Source organism: Delphinus delphis, chromosome 12, assembly GCF_949987515.2.
Source record: "Delphinus delphis chromosome 12, mDelDel1.2, whole genome shotgun sequence".
Taxonomy (NCBI): Eukaryota; Metazoa; Chordata; class Mammalia; order Artiodactyla; family Delphinidae; genus Delphinus; species Delphinus delphis.
In genome coordinates this window covers 9,952,845-9,979,499 of record NC_082694.2, presented here as the reverse complement: position 1 = coordinate 9,979,499, position 26,655 = coordinate 9,952,845, and the positions used below count along the sequence as shown (strand labels likewise).

The window sequence follows — 26,655 nt, the reverse complement described above, 5'->3', positions numbered from 1 at the left end:
CCTGGGCTCGAAATAAAGGTACTGTACTACTGTACTCTATACAGTGCTGTACAGTACACAAAAGTACAAACACTTGTAGAGGATGCACACACTTGACAATGTGCGCCAGACACGTGAACTAACTTACGTGATTGGACATGCAAACGCATGTTTGCATCTTTGAAAGTCTGCAACTTGAAGGTTCATATGTAGGGGACTTACTGTGCTTTATTTTTCACATTCAGAGTAAATCATCTAAGGCATGCAATGAATACTGACATTTCAAATTTTTTAAGATCCAAACCAAACAACTCTGAAAGCAAGTCAGGGTGTTTTCTTAAAATCTCAAGTATCCATCATTAATATACACATGTGTACATGTAGAAATACTGTTCTTGTTTTTGGAATTATTTCCTGTTGACAACAAACGCTGAAATGTGTGCCTTGGATATGACAGGAATACTCACTGTCTGTACAGTCTTTTAATAATGCTTCCGTGATTTTAAAGCGCAAGGAGCTCCCTGGACCTGGAAGCTTGCCTGCCACCCTCAAGTTCTCAGTTGTTCCTTGTCCTTGGACCATCACAGCATCCATCACAGTCAGGTTATTTCTATGTAAGAACAAGAACCACAGATTTTCCTCCCATTAAATTTGCACAATCTTTTGATCTATAATTTTTACTGTTACTTTATAAACCATGTAAAAATTAATACACTAAATTTAATGGTGAAACATTTGCACTTGAAAAAATTTTAAATGTTTACACAAAGAGGAGCAGGAGTTTTTCACTCTGAAGAGTCACACACGGTACAGGAAGACAGTATTCAGGTCTTCTGGCTAAAAATATCATCACAAAGGTATGTTTCATGAGGCGTGGGGGGTGTGTGTGTATTTCGGGCAAAATGAATACCCTATTTCAGAAATAAATTAATGCAAATATTAATATTGAAACGAATCAGGAAAGGACTCTATGTAAGTACTAAAGGTCAACCCACACTTAAATCACAGAACATACCTGATTATGATTAGGGAAGAAACAGTTCTATTGTGAATTGGAGTAAACTTTACTTTGACAGATTTCTTTTCTCCAGGTTTTAAAATTACGTTTAAAATTAGATGTCGGGAGAGGCCCTCTGTAAATCCCGTGGAACTCTGCAGTGGATGAGCCTTGAATCATTGGGTAAACAAGCAGCAGTCATTAGTATATTCTCTGGAAAAGCTTTTTTCCCTTCACCCCATGCACAGCCCAGTATTAGTTTCTCGAATTGATCAACTATATAAACAATTTTATCCCTGATGATTTAGAGGCTGGATGGCTGGCAAGCAGAGCTGGGCAACCAATGATGACACTGTATATTCTGCATTAAGTCCCAGAAAGGGCTTTGTTCCCCAGGTCACCGAAGTCTTCATGTTTGTACTAACACTTGTTTTTGTGTACAGATCTTTTTATTTTTAACTTTAAAAGTTTTGAAACATGACACAAAAACAGAAAAGGACACAAACCTAAGAGATGAGTAGCTCAGTGTTTTAGCACAAAGCAAACAGCTGTGTACCGAACACCCAGCACCCCGAAGTCCTACCGGTGCTGTCCCCACTTTCAGTCACTGTTTTTCTGCCCCTCCCCTCAGACAGATATCAGCTGGAGGATCTTAAGGTTGCATCATTTTATTTGTAAAAATATTTCCAATTCATATCAAGCTATCTTTGAATTTTATTTTGAAAGCTAAGCCCATAATTACTGTTTCATAAACACTTGATGATTTAAAGTTCAAGTAATAGCTTAGTTTAATAATCAAAATATGACTTCCCGACAGTTATAGATAAAATTAAAAAACATTTGTTTTTTATTTTTTAAAAAATCATAGTTCACATATAAGGTTACACTGTTCTGATTTCAAGTAACGTTAATCTTAAACTTTTTGGGGGGAAGGGTTGGTAATACTTGGGTATAAATGTCCATGGCTCTACATGGCTCTGCTAACTTGTGAAAGGAGAGTGTATTTTGTATGATTTTTCTACTATATACAGACCTATCTACTTCAACAGCATGATTCTACAAACATAACTTCATAGTCAATAGACTTTGTGAAGCACACTACTTTTTAATTCTCACTTCTGAGGCAAATATTTTTTCCTACATCGAAAATTCTTCTCTGTCCATGTCTACTAGGACAACAATCTTTTGATTGCTCCAAAATGGTTGGTAAATAGGTTCCCTTTTAAATGAACTATTCTGAGTAGTTGATGAACACGTTATACATTATACATATATTCGCCAAAACAACTAATTTAAACTCTGATGACTTGGAAATACTTTAGGATGTTGTAATGCCTCTGGGATATCACTAAGGCCCTCAATAATTCTCAATAATTGTTGTGGTGGTTCTTAAAAAGGGATTCATGGACCCCTGGGGATCTCAGAGGTCTTTTCAGGTGTCAAAACTATTTTCAGAACACCGACAGACGTTCTTTGCCTTTTTCACTGTGTTGACCTTTGCACTGATGGTCAGCAAAAGCAATGGTGGGAAAAATTGCTGACCCTTTAGCTAGAAGCAAGGCAGTGGCATCAAACTTCCCTAGTAGCCACTGTATTCCTCACTGCCATGCACTTGCAGTTAAAAAAAAAAAACCCAAAACTGTTACTGATTAAACAGTAATAAATATTAATCTTATTAAATCTCAACCCTTGAGCACGTGCCTTTTTTTGTTTTTGGATCACTGTGTTTTCATTGTCATTTGTCTCTAGGTATTTTTTGATTTCCTCTTTGATTTCTTCAGTGATCTCTTGGTTATTTAGTAACATACTGTTTAGCCTCCATGTGTTTGTGTTTTTTACATTTTTTTCCCTGTAATTTATTTCTAATCTCATAGTGTTGTGGTCGGAAAAGATGCTTGATATGATTTTAATTTTCTTAAATTTACCGAGGCTTGATTTGTGACCTAAGATGTGATCTATCCTGGAGAATGTTCCGTGTGCACTTAGGAAGAAAGTGTAATCTGCTGTTTTTGGATGCAATGTCCTATAAATATCAATTAAATCTATCTGGTCTATTGTGTCATTTAAAGCTTGTGTTTCCTTACTCATTTTCTGTCTGGATGACCTGTCCATTGGTGTAAGTGAGGTGTTGAAGTCCCCCACTATTACTGTGTTACTGTCGATTTCCTCTTTTATAGCTGTTAGCAGTTGCCTTATGTATTGAGGTGCTCCTATGTTGGGTGCATATATAATTGTTGTATCTTCTTGGATTGATCTCTTGATCATTACGTAGTGTCCTTCCTTGTCTCTTGTAACATTCTTTATTTTAAAGGCTGTTTTATCTGATATGAGTGCTGCTACTCCAGCTTTCTTATGATTTCCATTTGCATGGAATATGTTTTTCCATCCCCTCACTTTCAGTCTGTATGTGTCCCTAGGTCTGAAGTGGGTCTCTTGTAGACAGCATATATATGGGTCTTGTTTTTGTATTCATTCAGTGAGCGTATTTTTTTTTTTTTTTTTGCGGTACGTGGGCCTCTCACTGTTGTGGCCTCTCCCATTGCGGAGCACAGGCTCCGGACACACAGGCTCAGCGGCCATGGCTCACGGGTCCAGCCGCTCCACGGCACGCGGGATCTTCCTGGACCGGGGCACGAACCCGTGTCCTCTGCATCGGCAGGCCGACTCTCAACCACTGCGCCACCAGGGAAGCCCGAGCGTGTGTCTTTTGTTTGGAGCATTTAATCCATTCACATTTAAGGTGATTATCAATATGTATGTTCCTATTACCATTTTCTTAATTGTCTTGGGTTTGTTTTTGTAGGTCCTTTTCTTCTCTTGTGTTTCCCACTTAGAGAAGTTCCTTTAGCCTTTGTTGTAGAGCTGGTTTGGTGGTGCTGAATTCTCTTAGCTTTTGCTTGTCTGTAAAGCTTTTGATTTCTCCATCGAATCTGAATGAGATCCTTGCTGGATATAGAGTAATCTTGGTTGTAGGTTCCTTCCTTTCATCACTTTAAATATATTGTGCCACTCCCTTCTGGCTTGCAGAGTTTCTGCTGAGAAATCAGCTGTTAACCTTATGGGAGTTCCCTTGTATGTTATTTGTTGTTTTTCCCTTGTTGCTTTCAATAATTTTTCTATGTCTTTAATTTTTGTCAATTTAATTACTATGTGTCTCGGCATGTGTCTCCTTGGGTTTATCCTGCCTGGGACTCTCTGCACTTCGGACTTGGGTGGCTATTTCCTTTCCCATGTTAGGGATGTTTTCAACTATAATCTCTTCAAATATTTTCTCAGGTCCTTTCTGTCTCTCTTCTCCTTCTGGGACGCCTATAATGTGAATGTTGTTGCGTTTAATGTTGTCCCAGAGGTCTCTCAGGCTGTCTTCATTTCTTTTCATTCTTTTTTCTTTATTCTGTTCTGCAGCAGTGAAATCCACCATTCTGTCTTCCAGGACACTTATCCATTCTTCTGCCTCAGTTATTCTGCTACTGATTCCTTCTAGTGTATTTTTCATATCAGTTATTGTGTTGTTCATCTCTTTTTGTTTATTCTTTAATTCTTTTAGGTCTTTGTTAAACATTTCTTGCATCTTCTCGATCTTTGCCTCCATTCTTTTTCCAAGGTCCTGGATCATCTTCACTACCATTATTCTGAATTCTTTTTCTGGAAGGTTGCCTATCTCCACTTCATTTAGTTGTTTTTCTGGGGTTTTATCTTGCTCCTTCATCTGGTACACAGTCCTCTACCTTTTCATTTTGCCTGTCTTTCTGTGAATGTGGTTTTCATTCCACAGGCTGCAGGACTGTAGTTCTTGTTTCTGCTGTCTGCTCTCTGGCGGGTGAGGCTATTTACTGAGCACGTGCCTTTTCAACACCATGTGATCAAATGGAGTACGCACGCAGCACCCCTTGCAGCATACTGGACCATGCTGTCTGGAAGAGCTATCGTTTCAGATGCCAACTGAACTAGTTCCTGCCTCCGCAACATCATTTATATTTGAAAAAACGATTGACAGTCAATATATGGTTATTCAGACTGGAGTAGTTAGTAGACATTTTTACGAAAATGAAGTGCATCTGCTCCTTTAAGGAAACAACTGAAGCATTTGTTGCCAATGGTAAGATTTGAGTGTTTGAGCAAAATTTAGAGTTTTGGCCCTGTGAGCTTTAGAGTCAATAGTTAAAGAACACCCTGATGAGATTAGTGGTTGTAAGAATGAATATGATTTTCTGGATACTGCAGAGTGAATTGTGTCAACATTTGGAAGCTCTTCATATCTTAGTGAACCAATATTTTCCGAATGACTGATGCATGGTGTTATGATAACTAAAAAAGCAATTAAGACACTCCTTTTTGCAACTATATGAATGTGTCAGGTCAGGTCAGATATTTATCATATACTTCATCAAAAACGATGTATCATAAGAGACCGAATGCAGAAGCAGACAGGAGAATCTATCTGTATATTAAGTCAGAGAGCCATTGAAGAGCTCTGTAAAACAATCTACTCTTCTTGCAAAATGGTTCTTAAAAAAATATATATCTATTTTTTCATTTTTATATTACCTATGTCAAATAGAATGGGCTTATTATTATTTTAAATGAATTAAACCAATATTTTAATGATCTCTCAGTTTTAGTTTCTAATATGTTAAATATTGATAGATGCAAACCACATAAACAAAAAACCTCTTTGGAGTCCTTAATAATTTTTAAAAATTGAGATAATGTAGAAATCCTTAATTATTGTTCAGACTGTAAAGGAATGCTGAGACCAAATATTCTGAGATCCACGGTTTTATAGCACTGTAGAGAACTGTGATAGAATTTATCCTAAGCTCACCCTAAGACCTCCTCCAGCATTTTTATTTAGAATGAATTCCTGAGGTCTAGAGTATTCTTATTCATCTTCCTATCTCTCACAGTACCTACATCTTGTAGGTACCACTAAAGATTTGGTAAGACAAAAAAAGGTAAATATAGGTCATGTACTTCTCATGAATATTTCCTCTCTTATAAAAGCAGAGTGAAAGGAATTTCTGGTTACTGAGCTTTCTAGATATTTGAGGTCTAGATAGCCTTGAACTTATTATGTTGGTACTTTATGGATGGAAAAAGCAAAGTAAAAAAGATTCCAAGAGAAGGGCGTGGACTAGAATATGAGACTATCTAAATTTCAGTCTAGTATTCTACCTATTACTCAGCAGAAAATAAAAATACAACATTGAAAATTACTTTCTCTTTTTAAAGAGAAAATTTCTTTCTCTTACTTTCTTATATAAGATTTACTTAAAAATAGACATAAAAACAATTCCATAAAGGTTTGGCTAATTTATGCCTTACACATTAAAACACAAAGCTATGGGAAAGGACACAAATCCTTCAAGAACTACAAAACATCTAGTTGGACAGGTTAATTAGTGATTCCTAACAGTAACGACCATGTGTCATGAAAGTATGGTCAAGGGTTCTGGACTCTGAGAGAACTAGATTTGAATTTGGCCCTGCCAGTTATCACAGGTAGGAACTTGGGCAAGTTACTTCCTCTCTCTGAGCTTTGTTTTTCCACCACCAACAGAACAAGGGAAATACTTATTCTTAGGGTGGTTAGTAATAGCTCAGCCTGGCTATTGTAATGATTACATGAAATTATAAATGTGAATGCACCTGCTGATTATAGTGATACATATGATACAGTGATATATATGATATATATATGATATAGTGATATATATGATACACTATACACATATATATGATATAGTGATATGATACACTATACACATACAGTGATACAATGCTGATACATAGGAGGTGCTCATGAAATACTGAAAACCTTCGTATTGCCTTTCTTTCCCACCTGGTGAGCCACAGACTGACTCATCCAGTCAACATTCATTGAGGGCTTCCTATGTCCCAAGCAACCCATCTAAGGGCTTCCATGTTGGTCTGCTTAACCTGTTCAAAAACTTTGTAATATACAAATTATTAACTTCACTTACAAGTGAAGAAGTTGAAGTTTGGAAAGGTTTATTTACTTGGTCGAGGTGACCAAGTTAGTAGGTACAAAGCCATGGTTATTCTAGGAGCCAACCTCCCTTATTCCAAATGGGAAGCAGCAAAGCCACAGCATGGCAGGAAGGCATCCCGTGGCTACTTGACAGACTGGGACCGTGCTCAGAAAAAGAGCTCAGCAAAAGGAGAGAAAGGAGGTGGTCGTTTACTGTTTTCACTCAGAGTAATTCAGATGACGGAGGATTAACTAGATTCCTACTCTCATTCACTCAACACCCTTCGTATTATAAATGTGGGAAGGAAACCATATAAGTAGAAGAAAAGCCCTCAAGCTTATACCCAGAACTGGGAAACAATGTACCTACCACATGTCAAAAAGAAAACAAAAAACACCGCTAACATGCTTGCAAACAAAGATTCAGGGAGAGCCAGAGAGCCGAATCAGTGCACGCTCCACAGCCATCAGGGCTGGTGTGAACAGGCTGTTTAAGGCTGGATGAGAGTGGCTGGGAAGGGCATCTAGGCCAAGAGACTTGGGCCAGTTTGCAGGTGGCTTTAGTTCCCAGTGCTAATTTCCTGACTGACACAGATCCTACACATTAAGTTCTTACATAATCATGAGTGGTTAGTGGCTGCTCAGCCCGGCCTGTATGATAGAGAATATTTGGTCCTAGAACAAACCAGTTTATGTATACATTTACTAGTTTAAAAATACTTGTTGAGTTATAACTATGCTCACTACTGCACTAAGTATGAATACAGCTAGCCGTGGGTCTGGCCTTCATGGAGCTTACAATCTTATCAGAAAGTATCCAAAATAAAAATTTAAATGACCAAGCTCAATATTTTGAGGCTTAATAAAAAAAAAACATTATCTATCAGTATATACCTTATCTACATAATCTCAGAGGTTCTGGCAGCCATTATGATGAACCTTCATGAGCTTAATGTTTAATGCCCACAAACAGGACCTTCTATCCAGGGTGCCTCATGGCAATCTAAATCCCACCCATTCTTCCGGGGCTTTTTCCCTCTAAAATAATTACTAGACTGTTCTGACTTCTCCAGTAACTTGCCCTTCAACCAATTTAAGGATGGTTAATATTTTTCTTTCACATTTGCATTGATCATATTGTAGAATTACTTCTTTGGAATAGTATGAAGTCTGAATACTTACACTGTTTCTGAAGACTTGGAATTCTAGTGTTCTTAAATCTATCTTTGCCACCTTACTTAAGTTAAACCTGAAATAAAAGAAATACACATATTTCTTTGTAAACAGCATCATAATTAAAGGGGTTATAAATACTAAGGTTGTGCTTATCTTTTGGCAGATTTTGAGATCAATGTTATCAGATTAACAGCCTTCAAAAAATAGCTACAACTTACAGTTAATATTTTGTTCACTTTTTAAAAGTAAAATACTTGAAAGGCTCCACCACTTGCTTCCTCTATATAAGATTTTAGGAAGGAGTTCTATATTATTTTTTTCTTGTCTTAAACTGGGAGCTTTTCTAGATGTTTAATATAATATCCATCTCTCTCCCCAGAACCTTCTCTCAACTTCAATTACAGATGCAGAATTTCTCTAAGCCCAATCTATTACTGTATGAGCTGAAATAAAGTTTTAAATGTGTAAAATAATAATTCACTGCTAATATGAAAACATTCTGATAATCTACCAGCAATGCCTACCTTGATATTAACTTATCTACAAAGACAGAAGGGTTGGAATATAAGGCCAGAGGAATAAGCTGAATGTAGACAGGCGCATCTGCAGGATTTTCTAACGTAATCTCTTCTTCCTTAAACAAAGTAAAGACACAGTAAGTGAAAGACTGCCACCATTAAAAGAGCCAGGACATGCAGGCAACCTAAGTGTCCACTGACAGATGAATGGATAAGGAAGATGTGGCACATATATACAATGGAATATTACTCAGCCATAAAAAGAAACGAAACTGAGTTATTTACAGTGAGGTGGATGGACCTAGAGTCTGTCATACAGAGTGAAGTCAGTCAGAAAGAGAAAAACAAATACCATATGCTAACACATATACATGGAATCCAAAAAAATAGAAATGGTTCTCATGAACCTAAGGGCAGGACAGGAAAAAAGACGCAGATGTAGAGAATGGACTTGAGGACACAGGGAGGGTGGGGGGGTGGAGGGTAAGCTGGGATGAAGTGAGAGAGTGGCATGGACATATATGCACTACCAAATGTAAAACAGATGGCTAGTGGGAAGCAGCCGCATAGCACAGGGATTTCAGCTCGGTGCTTTGTGAACACCTAGAGGGGTGGGATAGGGAGGGTGGGAGGGAGACGCAAGAGGGAGGGGATGTGGGGATACATGTATATGTATAGCTGATTCACTTTGTTATAAAGCAGAAACTAACACACCATTGGAAAGTAATTATACTCCAATAAAGATGTTAAAAAAAAAAAAAAAGAGCAGATACTTCATAACCCTATTACAGATTTCCCAGAACTGATGTCACTCTGAATACTTACTGAAGAGCAGTTTGTATTAGTAAGGGGAAACCTCATGTGATGGGGTGAGCTGAGGACGGACGGCCAGGAGAGCTCGGCAGTGATTTTTGACAGTATGTTTTTTTGAAGGTCTGTATTTACTTCAAATATAGCGCTCAATCTAGAAAAACAATTTGTAAGTCACTGTAACAAAATGAAATATTTGAGTTTTCTGAATATAGGAAATTCTATTAGGCTTGTGTATTTGAGAAATTTTACTTGCTCTAATATTTAAGTCTGCTTCTCACAGAGACATGTATGAAGATGCCTCTATTTTGGCACAAAGAGCTGCCAAAGTATCACTGATCACCTGTACAGTATTGTCTTCGTACTGAATTCGAAAGGGAAAAGGCAGGGATATTCAGATAACATGATGTTATGGGGATCCTAAAGGATCTTGCATGTTTAGTGGAAAGATCCAGACACCAACAGCAGGCAAATGTTTTCAGTAGAACTAGTAAGAAGGCAGTGCACTGCTTGGCATATGGCTTTTTCCCCACTTGAGATAAAAAGCAAAACAAAATCCTGATACACAATGAAGACATCAGTTGAAGAGGTAACACATATGAGGATTCTGTCCAGATATGTATAGTTAAGAGCAATTTTCAGGGCCTCATTTGACTATTTCCCTACATATGAGTATTTATAAGCCAGCGGTTAAGAACTCAGAGCACATTCCCTAAGGAAACAATATTATAAATGGGGCTAAGGTGCCTGGGCACAAACACTGAAGCCTGTTTTATCCTATAAGACTACTAAATTATGACACCCTAATATTGGTGAGAGTACCGGTTTTGTATGACGAGTAACGAATTCTCTGTAACATTCACACTGAGAAAGTAAGACAAAGGCAGGGGCAGGGAAAATGCCACATTCACTGTGCAACTGGGACACAGTGGCACAGGGCAGGCAGGGAGCCTGGGTCTTTAGGAGTGAAACACTAGGCTCACAGAGAGGAAAGCAGGGGTTTCAGGGGGCGGGGCGTGAAGAGGTTCCTTGGCAGATGAACCTAGGGCAGCACTGCAAGTTATTTATTCATAATTGGATGTTAAACTGTGGAGGCGACCTGTACCTTACAATGTCCGCTATGGAACTGTAGAGGACCAAGGAGTGTTTGAATTAGTGTTCTCTTAGTGAGTTCATTAGAAGTCATCTCTGTACTAATTTTAACCATTGTAAAGTTAAAATTTAACTCTCTTTTGCCTTAAGAGAACCTTTCACAGAAGATAGTTCAGATAAATAGAAACCTGCAGATTTAATCATTCATGGCTTGAAAATCTTACATACTATAAATTGGAAGATCTTGATGATACTGACAAATACATTTCAAATCAGCCAATGGAGAAGAACAGTTTTCATCAGTTTGCTAGTCAAATCCTCTTCTGAAGTACACAGAAAGATCAAATTTCTATACTGCCACATAAGTGTGTCTTTGCTTTTGAATCCAGATGCGGTACTGATTTGTCGCTGGGACATTTTCTACCTGCCACAGACATAAGGTTGAGCCCATGTGAACGGGCCATGCACCCCTAACAGCTCAGGTCTGGAAAGGGAGGAAGCAGTTCTTTTCAGGAGGGGCAGAGACACTCCTCCTCCTGTGAGGTTAAACCTAGAAAGTGTTTTCCTAGCCTTTAACAGAGGTCAGTGGTAGGGAGAAACTTTCTTTCTTATGCAAATGGTGTGTCTAAGGTAAACAATGAAGTTATCCTACACAAGGACAACTTCATCGAGTTCCTTTGACTTTAAGGAAGCATCTAGAACACTGGAAAAAAGACAAAAATGGTAGTGTGCATACTTCTGAGAAATATACAACTACAATGGCAATTCAAGATGCTTCCTGAAGATTAGGCATATTTTCTTACCTACAGGGAAATAAAATAACCTAATATAAGAATAACTTTAGAAAGTCATGTTTCATACTGGTAAAGATAGCTCAAATACTTAAATGAAGCAAAACCACTTACTTATGACCTGAATTTTCCTTTATTCCCATCCATCCTTTGAACAGGCTTTGATGCAAATCCCAGTCAGCATCCCAAGCATCTTCCTGCATGGCTATACCAGGCTGTACTTTGGGTTCAGCTAAACCAAGGAGACAAATGGTATGACATACTCAGCCCTTCAAATGATTCCTATAGCATCAAGAGATAGGGATGGGCCTTAAAAGTGGCCGCCTTTTATTAAAGAGTATTCTGGGGAGGGAGTGAAGGGCATGAGAGAGAACGGCAAGATAACTTACATTTGGACAGAAAAGGCAAGCCAACATAGCAATGATCCCCACACTGCAGTCCAGGATCAAAATAAATGTTTGCAATCTATAAAGAGGCACAGGAGAACCATGAATCCCCAATCCACAGAAGGTCACAATGACAAAGTGCTAATGGATGGGAATTTTTGCAAATATAACATTTTCAAACCTTTGATTTTTTCCCTGGCTCCAAATCTTCCTTATTGCCCCGTAATCGTTTGTAGTAAAATCGTACATCTTCTGACAAAGATCGTATTTGTTGGATCTTTACCTTCTGTGAGAAGGAATTCATAATATTTAAACTCTGATGAACTATTTTCCCCTGAAGGAAGAAAACAAACAAACTCATCTGTAAATGGTAGATTTTCTTCAGAACACACACTTTAGAGCTGACAGACATATTTCTAGGAAACCAAAGTTCAAAGGACATTTAGAATTTTCAAAAGTTGATAAACTTTAAATTTGTAACCAGAGCCCCTCCTCCAAATGTACGTATTTTGTTGTTTTTATGGCCTATTACAGATAATTTAGCAGGTCAAATCTCTGCAATCTCGTAAAAATGAATTAAAGTAAAAATGTTCACATACTAACAAAGGTACAGAGCTAGCTTTGAATAAAGGAAGCAGTCACTGTCAGTTTGTTAAGAAAGGTTTGATTATACCAAGGCCAGGGTGCCTTAAAAGTATCCAAATTCAGGATGAAATAAGTGAACTCTAAAATCCAAAGCTATTTTCTTTATAAAAGAAAAATACTATTTGTGCCAAAGAGAAATTAGACATTTTTAAAAAACACAGGTTATCAAGCATCATATTAAAACAGTATACAGCTTAAATCATTAAATTACCAATGATTGCTCTTATCAGCTGCATGCTTCTCCCTATGACAGAGTACCAGATTTTAAATAAAAAATTACATGATTCAAATAATCATCAATAAGAATCATATTATAATATTTTACTTTCTTTTGTCTGAATATAGAACCAGAATCCTATAACCTGATTCCTAGCCATTTGAAGAAGTCTCTAAAATGACCAGACCCTGCTGGTCTAATATTTGGTATTGAAAGACAAAGAAGTCGGGACTTCCCTGGTGGTCCAGCAGTTAGGACTCCCGCTCCAGGTGCAGGGAGCCTGGGTTTGATCCCTCATCAGGGAACTAGATCCCACATTCCACAACTAAAAGATCCCACGTGCTGCAACTAAGACCTGGCACAGCTGAATAAATAAATAAATGTTTTTTTTTAAAAAAAGACAAAGAAGTTAAGAAAATGAACAGTAAAAGGAGTTGAATGATGGTGCAGTTAAGACTAACACTCATCATTTACAGTGTGACCAGAGTAGAAAGATGTTAGAGGGTGGGGACGCTGCTGTGAGGATACGAACATAAGAGAAGAAAGCAGAAGCCTATGCTGAGTCCCAGCTTGGCCTCCACCCAGCTGTGTCTTCCCGGCAGTTAACTGGTCTTCATGCACCTGTAATAACTACTACTCTTGTGTCCACATCTTGTCTCTCAGGGGTATGGTGGGGATCAAGAGAGGTAACAGATACAGAAGTTCATTTTATAATGGTATTCAAATACGAAGTATTAAACTGTGAGTTACTTGAAATGTTCATTCTGAAGTACCAAGTTTTCATCACTTGGCTCTAGTAGTCTCCATCTGATAAGAGATTTTACAGAATTTCATGACTGTTATGGGCTGAACGTCTGTGTGCTCCCCCACACTCACATGTTGAAATCCTAACCCCCCAGTGTGATGGTATCAGGAGGCAGGGCCTTCGGGAGGTGATCAGGTCATGAGGGTGGAGCCCTCATGAACGGGATTAGTGCCCTTAAAAGAGGCACAAGAGCTTGCCCTCCCTGTCTGCTCTTTTGGCTGTGTGAGGATACAATGAGAAGATGCCCGTCGGCAAACCGAGGAAGTAGGCCCTCACCAGACACCAGATCTGCTGGTGCCTTGATGCTGGACTTCCCGTCCATCTGAAGATATCTGAAAGCTTAATCTGAAGTACTGCAAAACCAACACCTTGTTTTTATAGATGCCTTCTCATTTACTCTGTCCATGAGCCTTACACTTTGTCATCTACTGAATTATTCCCTTCCAGGATATATGCAGGGATCAAGGAGATCATGGATTGAAAAGGCAATTGAAGGTTCTTTTGGATAAATAATGAAGTCAAGAGTTCTGTATAGTCAGTACAAAGTGGAATGATAAGAAGACAAAGATTGAATTAAGACCCAAACTTAGGTGTGCTGAACCTATTAATTCAAATTTATATTTGAAGCTAATTTATATTTAAGGAGCTAAAATTTGAATTTAGGTTTTATCGTATATAGCATTAAGATTTTGCAATGTACTGTTTCTCTTAACCCGTCAGGTCTCCTACCACAGCTGAGAGACACGTCCATCTGCTCCAAGGCGTCCTGAATCGTCTACACTATCTTTCTGCAAAAGGTGGCCTCCTGGTTTCCCCGTTTCTTTCCTCTCTGTTCTCCAGGCTCAAACTCTATGTCATATTCTTGAGTCCTCTATCTACCTACCTACCCATACCTGTTTCCATTAGTATAACCTCCTCAAGATATTCAAGTACAGTTCAAACGGTTCATCTGAAATGTCTCTTGCCTATGTTCTCTTTTTCATTATTTTGCTCCTTCATCCACCCATTATCTACTAGATACCTGCTACTTGGGGTATAAGATCCCTCATCTCTTTCCCACCGGATCTCAGAGTCTTGTTGGGGAGACCAACATATAAGGCAACATTTACAGCACAATGTGAGGCTTGCTGCCAGAGAAGTAATCTCAAATTGTTTCAGAAGCACACATGAAATAACTAGTACTGTCTAGTGGAGCGAAGAAATCTTCAGAGAGGAGATGACAATGGAATTGGATCTTGAAAGACATGAAGGAGTTCTTGAAGGTAGGAGAGGAGGAAGGGCAGCCAAGGCAGATGAGCAGCAAAGGTGTGGAGGTATGAAAGCGATTTACTGCCTCTGCCAATGCCCTAAGCTCAAACCTCCCTTTGATGCTTTCCTTGTGGACCGTGGCCAGAGTCTCTGGGTTGGCTTCCAGGTACACTATTGCTACTCCCAGACGTGTCCTACATTTACTTCTGCCAGAGAGCCAGTCTTGAAAGCTTAACTCTGACGATGTCCAGCCTCTGCTCAAAAACTTTAGATTTTCATGGACTTAAATGCATTGCATTTTTTTCATGCTATCACTCAAGGTACCATTCCATCTTCTCTCTTGAAACTTCCCTGCATTCTTGTAAAACTGGACGACTCACCACTGCCTAAAGCCATCTCAGACTCTGCTGCCTGTGTCTCTATTCAGGTTGTTCCCTGGGCCCTGAATGCCATTCTTGCTAACCCTTGTCTATCCCTGCCAGAAGAAATTCCAAGCCAATTCACATGGCACCTTCATCCATTAGATATGTATTTTCTTCATAGCATGTTATTTTTCACCTCTTAGGGCAATTTCTACATCCTGCTCTACGTCTATGAATCACGGGCCCATTTCTCATTCTAGATTGAAAACTTTTTGAGAGAAGGGACTATTTCTTATTCTTCTTTATGTCTCCTAAAGAAGCCGGTACAATGTCTTACCTTAAAATAAGTGATTAATAAAGACTAACTGACTTTATTGTTGAATTCTAGGAACATAAAGGCAAAGAGAAAAAAAATTAGCAAGAAGAAGGCTACAAATTAACTGTCTTACTGGAAAAGAAGGTGGAAGAACCATATGCTTTGGGAAGCAAGTCAGAGAACCCACTGCGATCACAGCTTTCACGGGAATTGTTAGGATCTGTGGAGGGAAGAAGCAAACCACAGAGAAATGAGTGTTTAAGCCTGCGATTGACACTGACAGTTGTTGTAGGGGGCAGTTATTTTGGGGGATTAAAAGAACCAATCTTGGGATGTATATTAGCATTAACCAACTGATAAGCAAAATTAAAATCACCCATGGATACTGTTTAATCTATCCATGTACTTCATAAAATGCACTGAAATACAATAAATTTCCATGTACTTCTCAGTGATTCGATGAAAACATGGTAAATAAGACCAAACAATGGGGAAGGAATGAAGAACAGATTTTTCATAGTATAGGTTTTATTTTGTAGATTATTAATTTAAAAAGTAAAGTTCAATTATTCTCCTAAAACAATGAATGAAAAATCCAGCATTTTCTAAAGTTACATAGCTCTCTACTTTTTGTACTCAGCAATAAATTAACATCAAGCTAATTTGAAAAAATGAGCTGAACGTTCCAGATTTTGAATCTCAACTTGTATGCTTATTTGCAATTCACAAAGATGCTGATACTCTGCTAAGATATGAAATGTACTTATTCCTATCAAAAGTGATAAACGTGGATTCCTTATTTTTGGAGGTAATTTGACATACTCCCAACGTATCATTTATTATTAGATGACCAATTCTGTTTATTCTGAATTAGTTTTCTTTCATGTGGGGGTTGTATGTACTGAAAAGATAGGAGAACAAGGGTAGCAACTTGCTGACTTTAGCAGTGCTCGACTTCCCAAACAGCTCTGAAATAATAAATCAAAATATTTAGGTGTGGCAGAAATATGTCTCTTCAAAGTCTCATTGCGTGCAACATGTCAAACCCCACAAAAAGCCTTTAAAAAGTTCACTGATTTTCACTTGGTTCCTTGACTTAGAAGTCAAGGAACATGTAAATATGATTGCGAGAACTCAAATTAAGATGTGATTTCCTGATTGTATCTTCCTTTTTGGAAATGTTACACAGGAGGATATTTATGACCTCAGAAGAGAGAGACCTATCTCAGGAATTTCAGTCAGGGTCTGTGCAATGCTACAACTATTTGTAAGCAGGCTTCTAACAGCAATTCTAAATGTGCCAAATGCATTTTTCTGAAGTTGCTTTTAGTCAAAAGATTTGGGTTTTATCAGAAAACTATGAGCTAATGAACACAAATATTCTGTAAACTAGTCTCAAAAGCTCAGTTTTTAAGGCATGAAAGCGGTAAACTGTAACTTTCTGAGTAAACTTAGTTCTCTGTTTCTATAAAAACAAAAAAAGACTGAATTACTCAGAAAGACCCCATTGACACCAATCCCTGTAAATAAAGTCCTTACCTCATAGTCTGTTGTGATCTGTATGGCCCCGTCATGAATCCCTTCCAGTTTTTTTGCAGTAAGTTTGACTCTGAACACTGCAAAATATCCTGAAGCTAGTATTACCTGTATGTAGGAGAAATGACATCATTCATCAGCCTTGCTGGCTGAAGTTTTCTATTAAAATGGAAAAGAAAGCTACAGTGATAAACTGACTTCAAAATCCTAACCTGTACCAGTGTAACACTGAATTACCATATCATCACATACAAATATCTCAAAATAATGCCCATCCCTGGATGTTTATCTACTATACTTATTCCATGGGCTACTGAGAAAACTGGTTCCCTGAGGAACAGCTGACTTCTCAGCTGCAAAGCTGGGGAGGGGTGTGGTCCTCACACCCCAACCGGGTACGTGCAGGGTCAAAGCGGGTGAGGGCTGCAGCAGAGGGACACAGGCTTCCACTAACCCTTTGGCCACATTAGGGCACAAGTATTAATACATACAAAGTTGGTTATGCTTCGAGTTCTGAATTTAACTCTGTCATGTTTTAATAACCATGTCCTCAGATCCACTGAGATTGAATCATATGGAAACATCAAAAATCATGGCAAGAAGGAAAAGTTACGCAATAAAAATGTAAAAGAAAGGAGAATGTGGATCTTGTTTTCTCAAGCTATTTGCTGATGTTTCTGGCACTTAACTTTTTCAATCATGATACTTCCAAAAAACATGAAATTCAATTTGCGAAGTTGTACTTTAGTTTGTAAATGTTGATATGCCAAACATACTCACTTTCCCCCTTTTATAAGCATTTCTGTGTTGGATTTGTGCAATTCTAACGTTTTCATCATGACTCTAACCAGCCAAATAAGAACGTGTCTCAAGAGTGCAGAGAGCTGTTGGCAATGTGTGTTTCATAAGGAACAGGATGCTTATTTAGTTCATAGGTTTGGCTTTTTGGCAAACAGGTGGAAATCGTTGAAAGTTTAGGCATTACAAACTTAAAAAAACACATATTGTGGAGTTGCTATTTTGAAGCTGGCAACTCACTACAACTTCCTATTTTAAGTAAGCATTCATAACAGTGATCTCATCTTTCTGTCCTTTGTTTTTGTGTTTATACAGTTTTATATAAAACCTAATTCTAAAACCCTAAAGTTTCAAGCAGGCTTCATGTTACTGAGTGGACCTCTCAAATTTAAGTAGTAAGTGTTAACACATGTTATTTAGTACAAGGAAATGATCCAGAGTCCTAAAATTATTAATTTATAATGTCTTATAAAAAGCAGTATAATTCAACCATCTCAGATTAGATATACATACAATTTTACTGTAACTTCATTACTGAAATGAACACATTAATGGCTGGTCTCATTATTATCCTTTTTCAGCACTCAATTTGTATTAAAAATAAAACCTCAGCTGGGGTGACAAATATTACTTGTCACGGGCATATCCTTTTTTTGTTTTAAAAGGAGGCTTTATTTATGAATCAAATTTAAAACATTATAAATTATTAAAATGCAAACACCCATATATCGACCACAATATCTGATTATGTAGCCTGAATGCCACACAACTGCAATTAGAATACACATTATTTAGTACTATTTCCCACTTTTTCAGAAATCCTTTTCCAAATTTCTACATACAATCATATTTACAGCTTTTTATTTGCTTTAATATTCAATCATAAAATCATGACTTTATGCATGTGGCTGTTTCCAGTCATTTGGAATTATTAATAATGCTATCAAACATCTGCATTCTCACAGCTTTTGGCTCTTTCAATTACTTCCATGGAAAACATTCCCAGGAGTGGTATATGTTGCCAGACTGTCCTCCAAAAAACCTATTTTGGGGGATGTTTAAGTCAATTTTTATGACCTATGGCATTCCATGGAAGCATATTTGTCAATAACCGCTGTGCGTAAGGACATTTGCTTTTCCTTTTGTAAAACTGCCACAAGAAGTTCTATGCTAACCTACAGATGACATATCTTCTGCTCCTTCGAAGTCGTACAAGGTGATTCTACTAATTCTGTTCTGAGTAGGTATAAACTCCAAGTTCTCTTTTCAGTAGTGGTCAGGGCTTAGACTGCTGTATTCATTTACTCTTGTTTCATGCTCTTTTATGACCAACTGTACATAAGATAGAGTAAAAGTATATAGGGAGATCCACACAGAGCTCTACCAAACGATGTTTGCCTCACTGATACTCTCTTCTAATCAGTACAGAGAACTGACCAGAAACATTACTGTATAATTGAAAACACCTTCTATCAACGTGCAGGGCTATCTCTTCTGCCTAGTGAATTCAATGAACACAGGGTTAGTTTACTACCCATGGGAATTTCTCCTGTCAGGACACTTGTGTTACAACTTAACTCCTTTGAGTCTCAAGTGCTCTCTCACCATGAGAGGAAGGGGTTTAAGCAGACTACCTATAAGGTCCTTTCAACATCAAATAGTCAGTGCTATTGCAACTCTCATAAAAATATTATGATCACTAGTCTTCTATTTGAGGTTTACATCTAAGTTTAAGGAAACAATAAAAAAGTTAACTTACTGATGACTGGTCTGATAAGGAGGATTTTTCTAACTCTGGAAGGCTTGAGATTATTGTAGTTCTATTGCCTCTTTCAGTAGCTACGAGTTCTATTGATAAACCATCTCCAATGATATGCCAACTTTTTATAGCCAACTTAAAAAAGAGAAAGATATGAAAGTGATTATTGCGGCACTAGCATAAAATCCTTAAATGTGAGTGAGAATAAAAACAATTTTTTTTTTTACCTCAATTGGGTTGCTGTTTATAATTGCAAATAAAATGTTACTTGCTTCTGTAGCACTCAGTATACCAAAATCTATGAAACGTTCTTCTATTTTTGGGGGTAATACAAAGTACTGGAAAGATATAAAAGAACTAGATTAAATGTAAAGTCACACTTATGTAAGAGAATGTTATCAAGAAAAAGTAACTGTATTAAGATATACTAAGGTTCCTATATTTTATGTAAATATACGCATACATAATATATAATTAAGAACTTTGTACAATGGGAATATTTTGATTACTCAGAAAGGAAAACACTCATGGCCTCTACTGAATTGCTAGTTCTCCTCTGAAGGCACATAAAAGCAGCAGGAAACTAAAGTGCTAGGTGAGGTTAAGTGGAGCCCTGGGGAATTAGGCAAAAAGTCCTCAGTCTCAGCAAACATCACACATTCATGAAAGCAGCTACAAACCAGTAACCATTTAAGCAAGAAATGCAGAAGGAGTGGTACAATAGTGACGGTCCCTTCAGCTCTAAAATTCTTGTTGATGCTAGCTTTTTGGAGAACTGCATCTCTCTGTTTTCACTTTCTTTTCTATCTTTCCTATCAATTTTCTTTCTCATCTAAACTTCTTGCATTGATAATTTTAAGCACAGCTTTGTTTGGATTTTTTTTCCTGGCTTGTTTTCTGTACTAGAAAGACCTTTCCTGCCGTATTTCGGTGACTATTCCAGCTGTGTCTTTCCCACCTATTCCCTCTTTCTTATCTGGTTCTCTTCTTCATTCTTGCACTTCTTGGTTTTGGTCATCTCTTCCCTACAGAGTTTTCTTTTCACCCGCCCTATAGTCTTTCTTCCCTGCTTATTATCTTTCTTCCACTTAGCTCGTTTTTAGCTTCCCCATGACTATGACAGTTTAAAAGCAAAACCAAGAGAAAGTGGAATGTGGAAAACATCTAAATAGAGGCGTAACTAGAGGAGTCAACTGCATCATGAGGAGACATGGCCGCTGGGAGGGTGAAAATCTTGTAAGTACTGACGAGGGAGGAATTAGGACAACTTGTAAAGCACAGAAATAGCAAAATTTAAGTGTGTGCAACACGACTGGCTAATAGTAGCTGAAAACACAAAAGACGTGTAGGGAGTTTAAATTTTAAAGGCAGATAGCATACTTACATCTAAAAAACCTGTGTATACCCGCACAGGTAAATGAAACTTAGAGGCATTGGTAATAAGTAAAATATTGTTATCTATGTGCATGGATGATGTGGATGGCATAAAAAACAGAGTAAAAATGTATCCTGATCCATTTGGAAGAATTAAGACTGGTTTGCTGAAGTTGTGAACCTAGGAAATGATGGGAGAGAAAAAACAATGTGTCAGCATCACTTGCTTGGCAGATCAGTAAAATTAAAAGTATGAGGGTTCCCAGACATACTTTAAACATTGTTTTGGCTTCTTCTGGTAACAACACATCATGAATGAGGATCGCAAAACTGAAAGTGTTAGTGAGGTAAATTGGCCTTTCCACAGGATCAGCAGGACTGTCTCGGATGTGAAATAATGTTGCAGAGTGATCAAATCCCAAATAACTATTTGAAAAAAACAAAATAAATTATTTTTATTTCCACGTGTTAATTTAAAATCCAAGTTCTTTCGCTGTAATAATTTACGTTCAGCATTATGACTGTTATTAGAGAATTAAGACTATAAACATTTTAGTGGTTGACCACATGGAGCCCCTGCCATGCTGGACATTAAACTATTATTGGTTAAAGTATAATTAGAAAATGAACTGCATATATTACTGCCCATTTATAAAAAGCTGTAATTCTAGAACAGTGTTTAACAAGTCTATAAAGGAATATAAATGATTTTGTTTCAAGTGACAATATACTTTAATAATAAGCCATAGCCACTTGCATGTTACAAAAAGAATTACAGAAAGGAAATGATTTAAAAATCACAGGTTCATTTTTCTATTGTATTATGGAATCATTAAGACTTCATTTAAGCCCAAATCATATCATCCCATTTACCTCTTTCTTCTAAAAAAGTAAAAAAAGTAAACAAAATACAGGAGATTTTTCTCCTTTATAGTTGAATTTGTTCTTCTCAACACGAATTCCATGGAGTTTAGTGAATTTGGGTACTACTTTTGCTAAGATCAATGAATTTATTTATTAATAAAAAGTTATAAAGTTTATTTTAAAGAAGAACTCACCCATCTAAAACCTCTGCTTGATATGGTATTTCAAGTTTAGAATAACTCTTTTCCTTTGCTTTAACAGTTATTTTCCCAGAAAACTGAGATGGTTTTTTTGCCTTTGATGCTGAAAGGAAGCATAAAACATAATCTGTCACATTTTGCTACCAAAGAGTTTATACAGAGGATGATGAGAGTGACTTTGCATGTAGACTGACAAAATCTTAAGAAGCTGAGCTTTCAAACTGGCACAAAGAATACTTTTACAACATTTTAACTGAAATATCACATTTTTCATACAAAAATGGGAAGATACTTTAATTTTCCTGTAATGCGATAAACAGGTAAGGAATTAGCAAGTGAACACAATTCAGGAGGAAAAGCGCTATATCTGAGCTCCTTTCTCTACAGCCATAAGCTTTGGCTTTACCTACAGCAGGGTTTCTCAACCTTGGCACTTCGAACATTTTAGGCCAGGTAAACTCGCTGTTGGGTGGCAGAGTGGCTGTCCCTGTGCTCTCCGGGATGTTGGGCGGTGCACAGGACGGCCTCTTGCTAGACGTCAGCTGTGACAACCAAAAGTGTCTGTAGACGTTGCCAAACATCCCCTGGGAGGCAAAACTGCCCAGCCCCCCAAGTTGAGAACTGCTAGTTTACAGCTGGATTAAGAAATAACATTCCTTGTGTGGCCAGAGTCTTGCTATAAATACCAATAAAGTAGCCTGGTGCAAAAAATGTCAAGAGTTATGAGCCCTGACTTTTTATATTAGCCAACCCTAACCTATAGTGTAAGAGGAGGCATATACCCTCCCTGCCATCATACTGTCCTCACAGATGAAGTAAAACCTTTAAGTTTTGTAGCACTTCTGAATCATTCCATCTGGAATTACAGAAAAGAGTCAGTTGGATCCAATCTGTGTACCCATTAGATGTTCTTTCCAAAGCAAATAAAGAAGCTGTGTATCTTTATCCCCTGTAAGTACTTCAGGAACACTTCCACTTATGAGAAGAATTCATACGTAAGTTCTGCAAATGTTTGTTATCCAACTTTAGCCCAAAAAAAGAACAACAAAAAGAATGGAGTGACATCTAGTATGTGGCTTATGTACGGACAGCGCAGATCCAGATTTTTGAAACTCCCATTAAACCTCGTTTCTTTCTGCTTTTTACTGTAGAGCCGTTTCTGGATGCTTTAAATTTTTTTTTTTTTTTTTTTTTGCTATTTATTCTGACATAAGGCTGATAACAAGGGCCATAATTCAGGCATTTCATAGTATCTAATCAAGTTATATTTTAGCAATAAAGTGGTCAAAACCTCAAGAAAATTCAGTTAAAAATCATAAAGAGTCATGAGTTGATGAGACATGCTTGCTTGGTAAGTGAACACTGTGGAGTTAATATTCATGGCACGTTCTGAAATTTTAATTTTTAAATTAATTAATTATTTTGGCCACGCCTCTCGGCTTGCAGGATCTTAGTTCCCCTAACAGGGATTGAACCCAGGCCAGTGGACCACCAGGGAATTCCCCTGAAATTTTTAAAAGTTAAGTAAAACAAGCATTTCTTAGCAATCTCAAGGGTAATATCATTTGTATTGGAATCCGGGGTGGTGATGGGAGAGGTGGGAGGTGAAAGGTGGAGGGATTTTCCCATGATAATAAAAACCACTTTTAAGAAATGTAGCACCTGCTTTAAAAGATGCTTTCCCTTGTCTCTGTGTTAAATTTTACATCATTTCTTTAAGAAACACTTATTTTGGAGTCTGTGATCTCAGAACCACCATTCCTGACTTTCATTTATCTCAGTGGAAACAGTCACTGTATTGTCAATACAGGAGCTGGAAAAGAAGAATGGGGGAAGTACACAGCACAGCTGCCCCAGTGTACACCACCCCCCCCACTCCTTGGATTTATCAGAAGGGTAGGTCCTACACGTTGTTCCTGGGGTCAGAAATTATTACTGGTTGCTCTGTTTCTCCGTAAGGGAAGACAATGTACCTACTGATACTGACACTGATACTGGTGGTCATGGCTGGTATCTTAGCAACACAGAAGACAATTTATCACACATTTGGAAATATCTGTGCTGTCAAGCCTTCTACAATACTGATTATTTCCTGACAGCTGGACTATGGAAGTATGCCATGTATTTAATCTTAACTTCTTTGGGAGTTTTCTCTGAGCTCATAGGATGAACACTGTGCTGGCAGCCAACTGTGCAGTTGCTCCAGATTCTCCCCCGGACTCTCCATGTGCATGGAGTGAGCATAGATGCTCTCACAAACACTGTGCCACACTCAGTAGGTCACTCAGTGACCAAATATTCTCTTCTGATGAGGAGCTTAGTTGTAAAATGTGGACCATGAGTAAAGATGGCTTTATCCCGCGGCCAAAGCTTAAGCTTCGGGGCTCCTCACTTGCCCGTGCCCTTATGAGCCAAGTCCCACTTGGAGTTTCAGCTTTCATTAAATTTAAATTACATATACAGTCAGACAGCCATTACATCACTACTCAAAAAATTTTATGACAGCAAATTCAGTAAATGTTCTAGTAAAGTGGGCAAAACTGAATAAAAACATGCTATTAAAATATGTTAAAGTCTGGGTTAATATTTCAAATGTCAAAATACACAATATACGTGTTTGAAATCATTGTTATCTAATTTGACAATTCTATCATGAAGGCAGTTATTTTAGTTTAGGTAGGACAGTCTGCCTCGTTAATAAAAGCCAATATATGGAAATGTTACAGAAAATACTTTATTTCTGCTCTTAAATTCAAACATGCTTCTGAAATTCAAATATATATTCACTTAATTACAAAAATTAATGACTTCATAATTAAGGCAAAGCATAATAGGTATATATGTAAAAGAGCCCAGATAACAAAAATTTAGTTCCAACCCTAATGTATTTGCTAATATTAGTTTAGGTTTATGAAGTTAGAATATTTTCTTTCGTGAAACAATCAAATAAGAGTTGGTGATGATTTACAAGAAAAACCAACCTAACCAGTACTATAATATCTGACTGTAAAATGGTCTGGGTTTCTATATTAAGATGTCAACATAGATGCCTTCTAATTTATCAAAATAAGAGCACTCTATCAGAGAGAAAAAGTTGAACACTTACCATCAAAGCTGATACTTGCAACCTTGGTATATTTACTTTCTGAAGCTTTTAATGTAATTGGTTTAAAGTGTACCGTTATAGCGTCATTTTGTGGTGTAGGTCGAACACTCTGCAAAGAGAAAAATTTACATCGCATTATTTTAGTCTAGTGGTTCAGTTTATAGTGAAAAGTAAAGCAGAATCAAAACTTGAAAAGTTTAACTTTATGTGGTCCCTTTAAATAGAGTAGGCTAAGCTGACAAGACCTCAAATTAACTTCATTAGACTATTCTTATGAAATAAAATGATGACCAGAAGGAAAATGATAAAGTGACTGTAAAAAGTACAATGGGTATGAATACGTAACATAGAAGAAAAGGTTATTTATTTTCTAAATGAATGCCTAATTTATATATAAGAGAAAGGGACATGAGGACTTATGATAGGGGCTGCACTCCCAGCTGTGGGGTGAACCGTGAGGAAGCGGATGGCAGGGATGCGCAACCTGGAAGAGGTCAGAACGCTTTCAACTTAACAAAGTAAGAGCTTTCCGTTCAAACAACTAAACCTAAAACAACAACAACAAAACAGTAAAAGCTTGCACTTTTTGAGCAAGCTTAAAAAATAAGTACTATTTAAGTGCAGTTACTTTTTTAATATGATAATCCGCACTGACAAAAAGCATTTTTCATGGGAAGGGCCCTTTAAAGATACCAATTTCCTTCCCTGTTTTACAGATGAAGGACATCTTGCAATACTGAGTGATGTTTCAACAGCTTGGCACCCAGAGACAGAACTGGAAACCAGCTGTCCTGACTTGGTCCAGGGCTCTTCACCTGGCATCCTACTGCCCAAACATATACTAATGAAAATTGTGGTATTGAACACAAGTCTTGATCAAAAATCTTCTTTTAGAATGCAATTTGAATACTACTTTGATTTCAGAACACTTCTGGGATTTCCGTTGAATTTTCAGGGGCTTTATAAACTTGTCAAAGCAAGATGTTTCCAGTAGAAAGGAACACTCATCAGGCAATCGTGCTAACATGGGCGCAGTCAGATCCCCATGAGCCACCAGGTTCTTCCTCCAGCTCCCCACCCACCTTTTCTGCTCATTTATAAAGGTGGAATCTGCCTATAGAGAATGAAGGACAGTCCTCTGAAGGCACAAGAAGCACCTCAGAAGAGTGTGAGGAAAAGCAGTCTCTTGCATTGTGCTTCAATCATAGGAAACAAAGTTGGTTACATACAGAGTGATGACAGACACTGCTTTTCAGTCCCAGTCAGCAGGGCGCCTCCCTTCCCACTGCTGTTAGTCCTCAGCTGTTCGGGTGTCTTTACTAGGCCTGGGAGGATAGCCCTGCAGTTTCCTGTGCTAGAAATCTTAATTGCCTTAGCTCTTGGCCTCAGGCTCTCCCAGTATTTTAACTCTTTTTCTTTCTTCTTCTTTGAGAACTCCTCATTTGCTTTTTTTTTTTTTTTTTTTTGCGGTACGTGGGCCTCTCCCGTTGCGGAGCACAGGCTCCAGACGCACAGGCTCAGCGGCCATGGCTCACGGGCCCAGCCGCTCCGTGGCATGTGGGATCTTCCCGGACTGGGGCACGAACCCACGTCCCCTGCATCGGCAGGCGGGCTCTCAACCACTGCACCACCAGGGAAGCCCCTCGTTTGCTTTTGAATCTCTAATGGAGCTGGGAGTTGACTG

At 37.9% G+C, this 26,655-nt stretch overlaps 1 protein-coding gene across 2 annotated transcripts in view; it reads right to left on the bottom strand.

Annotated features, from left to right (window-relative positions):
* The window catches only part of TMEM131 (transmembrane protein 131), a 192,292-nt gene that overhangs the window by 34,170 nt on the left and 131,467 nt on the right, over positions 1-26,655 (bottom strand). For both annotated transcript variants that reach the window (XM_060027310.1, XM_060027311.1), the window contains exons 12-27: positions 24,972-25,080; positions 21,860-21,968; positions 21,074-21,227; positions 20,812-20,982; positions 19,655-19,765; positions 19,428-19,562; positions 16,874-16,978; positions 15,468-15,554; positions 11,923-12,075; positions 11,745-11,820; positions 11,470-11,587; positions 9,488-9,626; positions 8,669-8,778; positions 8,151-8,217; positions 995-1,146; positions 447-589 (exon numbers count right to left, since the gene is read on the bottom strand). In XM_060027310.1, coding sequence (XP_059883293.1) covers positions 447-589; positions 995-1,146; positions 8,151-8,217; positions 8,669-8,778; positions 9,488-9,626; positions 11,470-11,587; positions 11,745-11,820; positions 11,923-12,075; positions 15,468-15,554; positions 16,874-16,978; positions 19,428-19,562; positions 19,655-19,765; positions 20,812-20,982; positions 21,074-21,227; positions 21,860-21,968; positions 24,972-25,080 — 1,939 coding nt within the window. The remainder of the gene's footprint in view (positions 1-446; positions 590-994; positions 1,147-8,150; positions 8,218-8,668; positions 8,779-9,487; positions 9,627-11,469; positions 11,588-11,744; positions 11,821-11,922; positions 12,076-15,467; positions 15,555-16,873; positions 16,979-19,427; positions 19,563-19,654; positions 19,766-20,811; positions 20,983-21,073; positions 21,228-21,859; positions 21,969-24,971; positions 25,081-26,655) is intronic.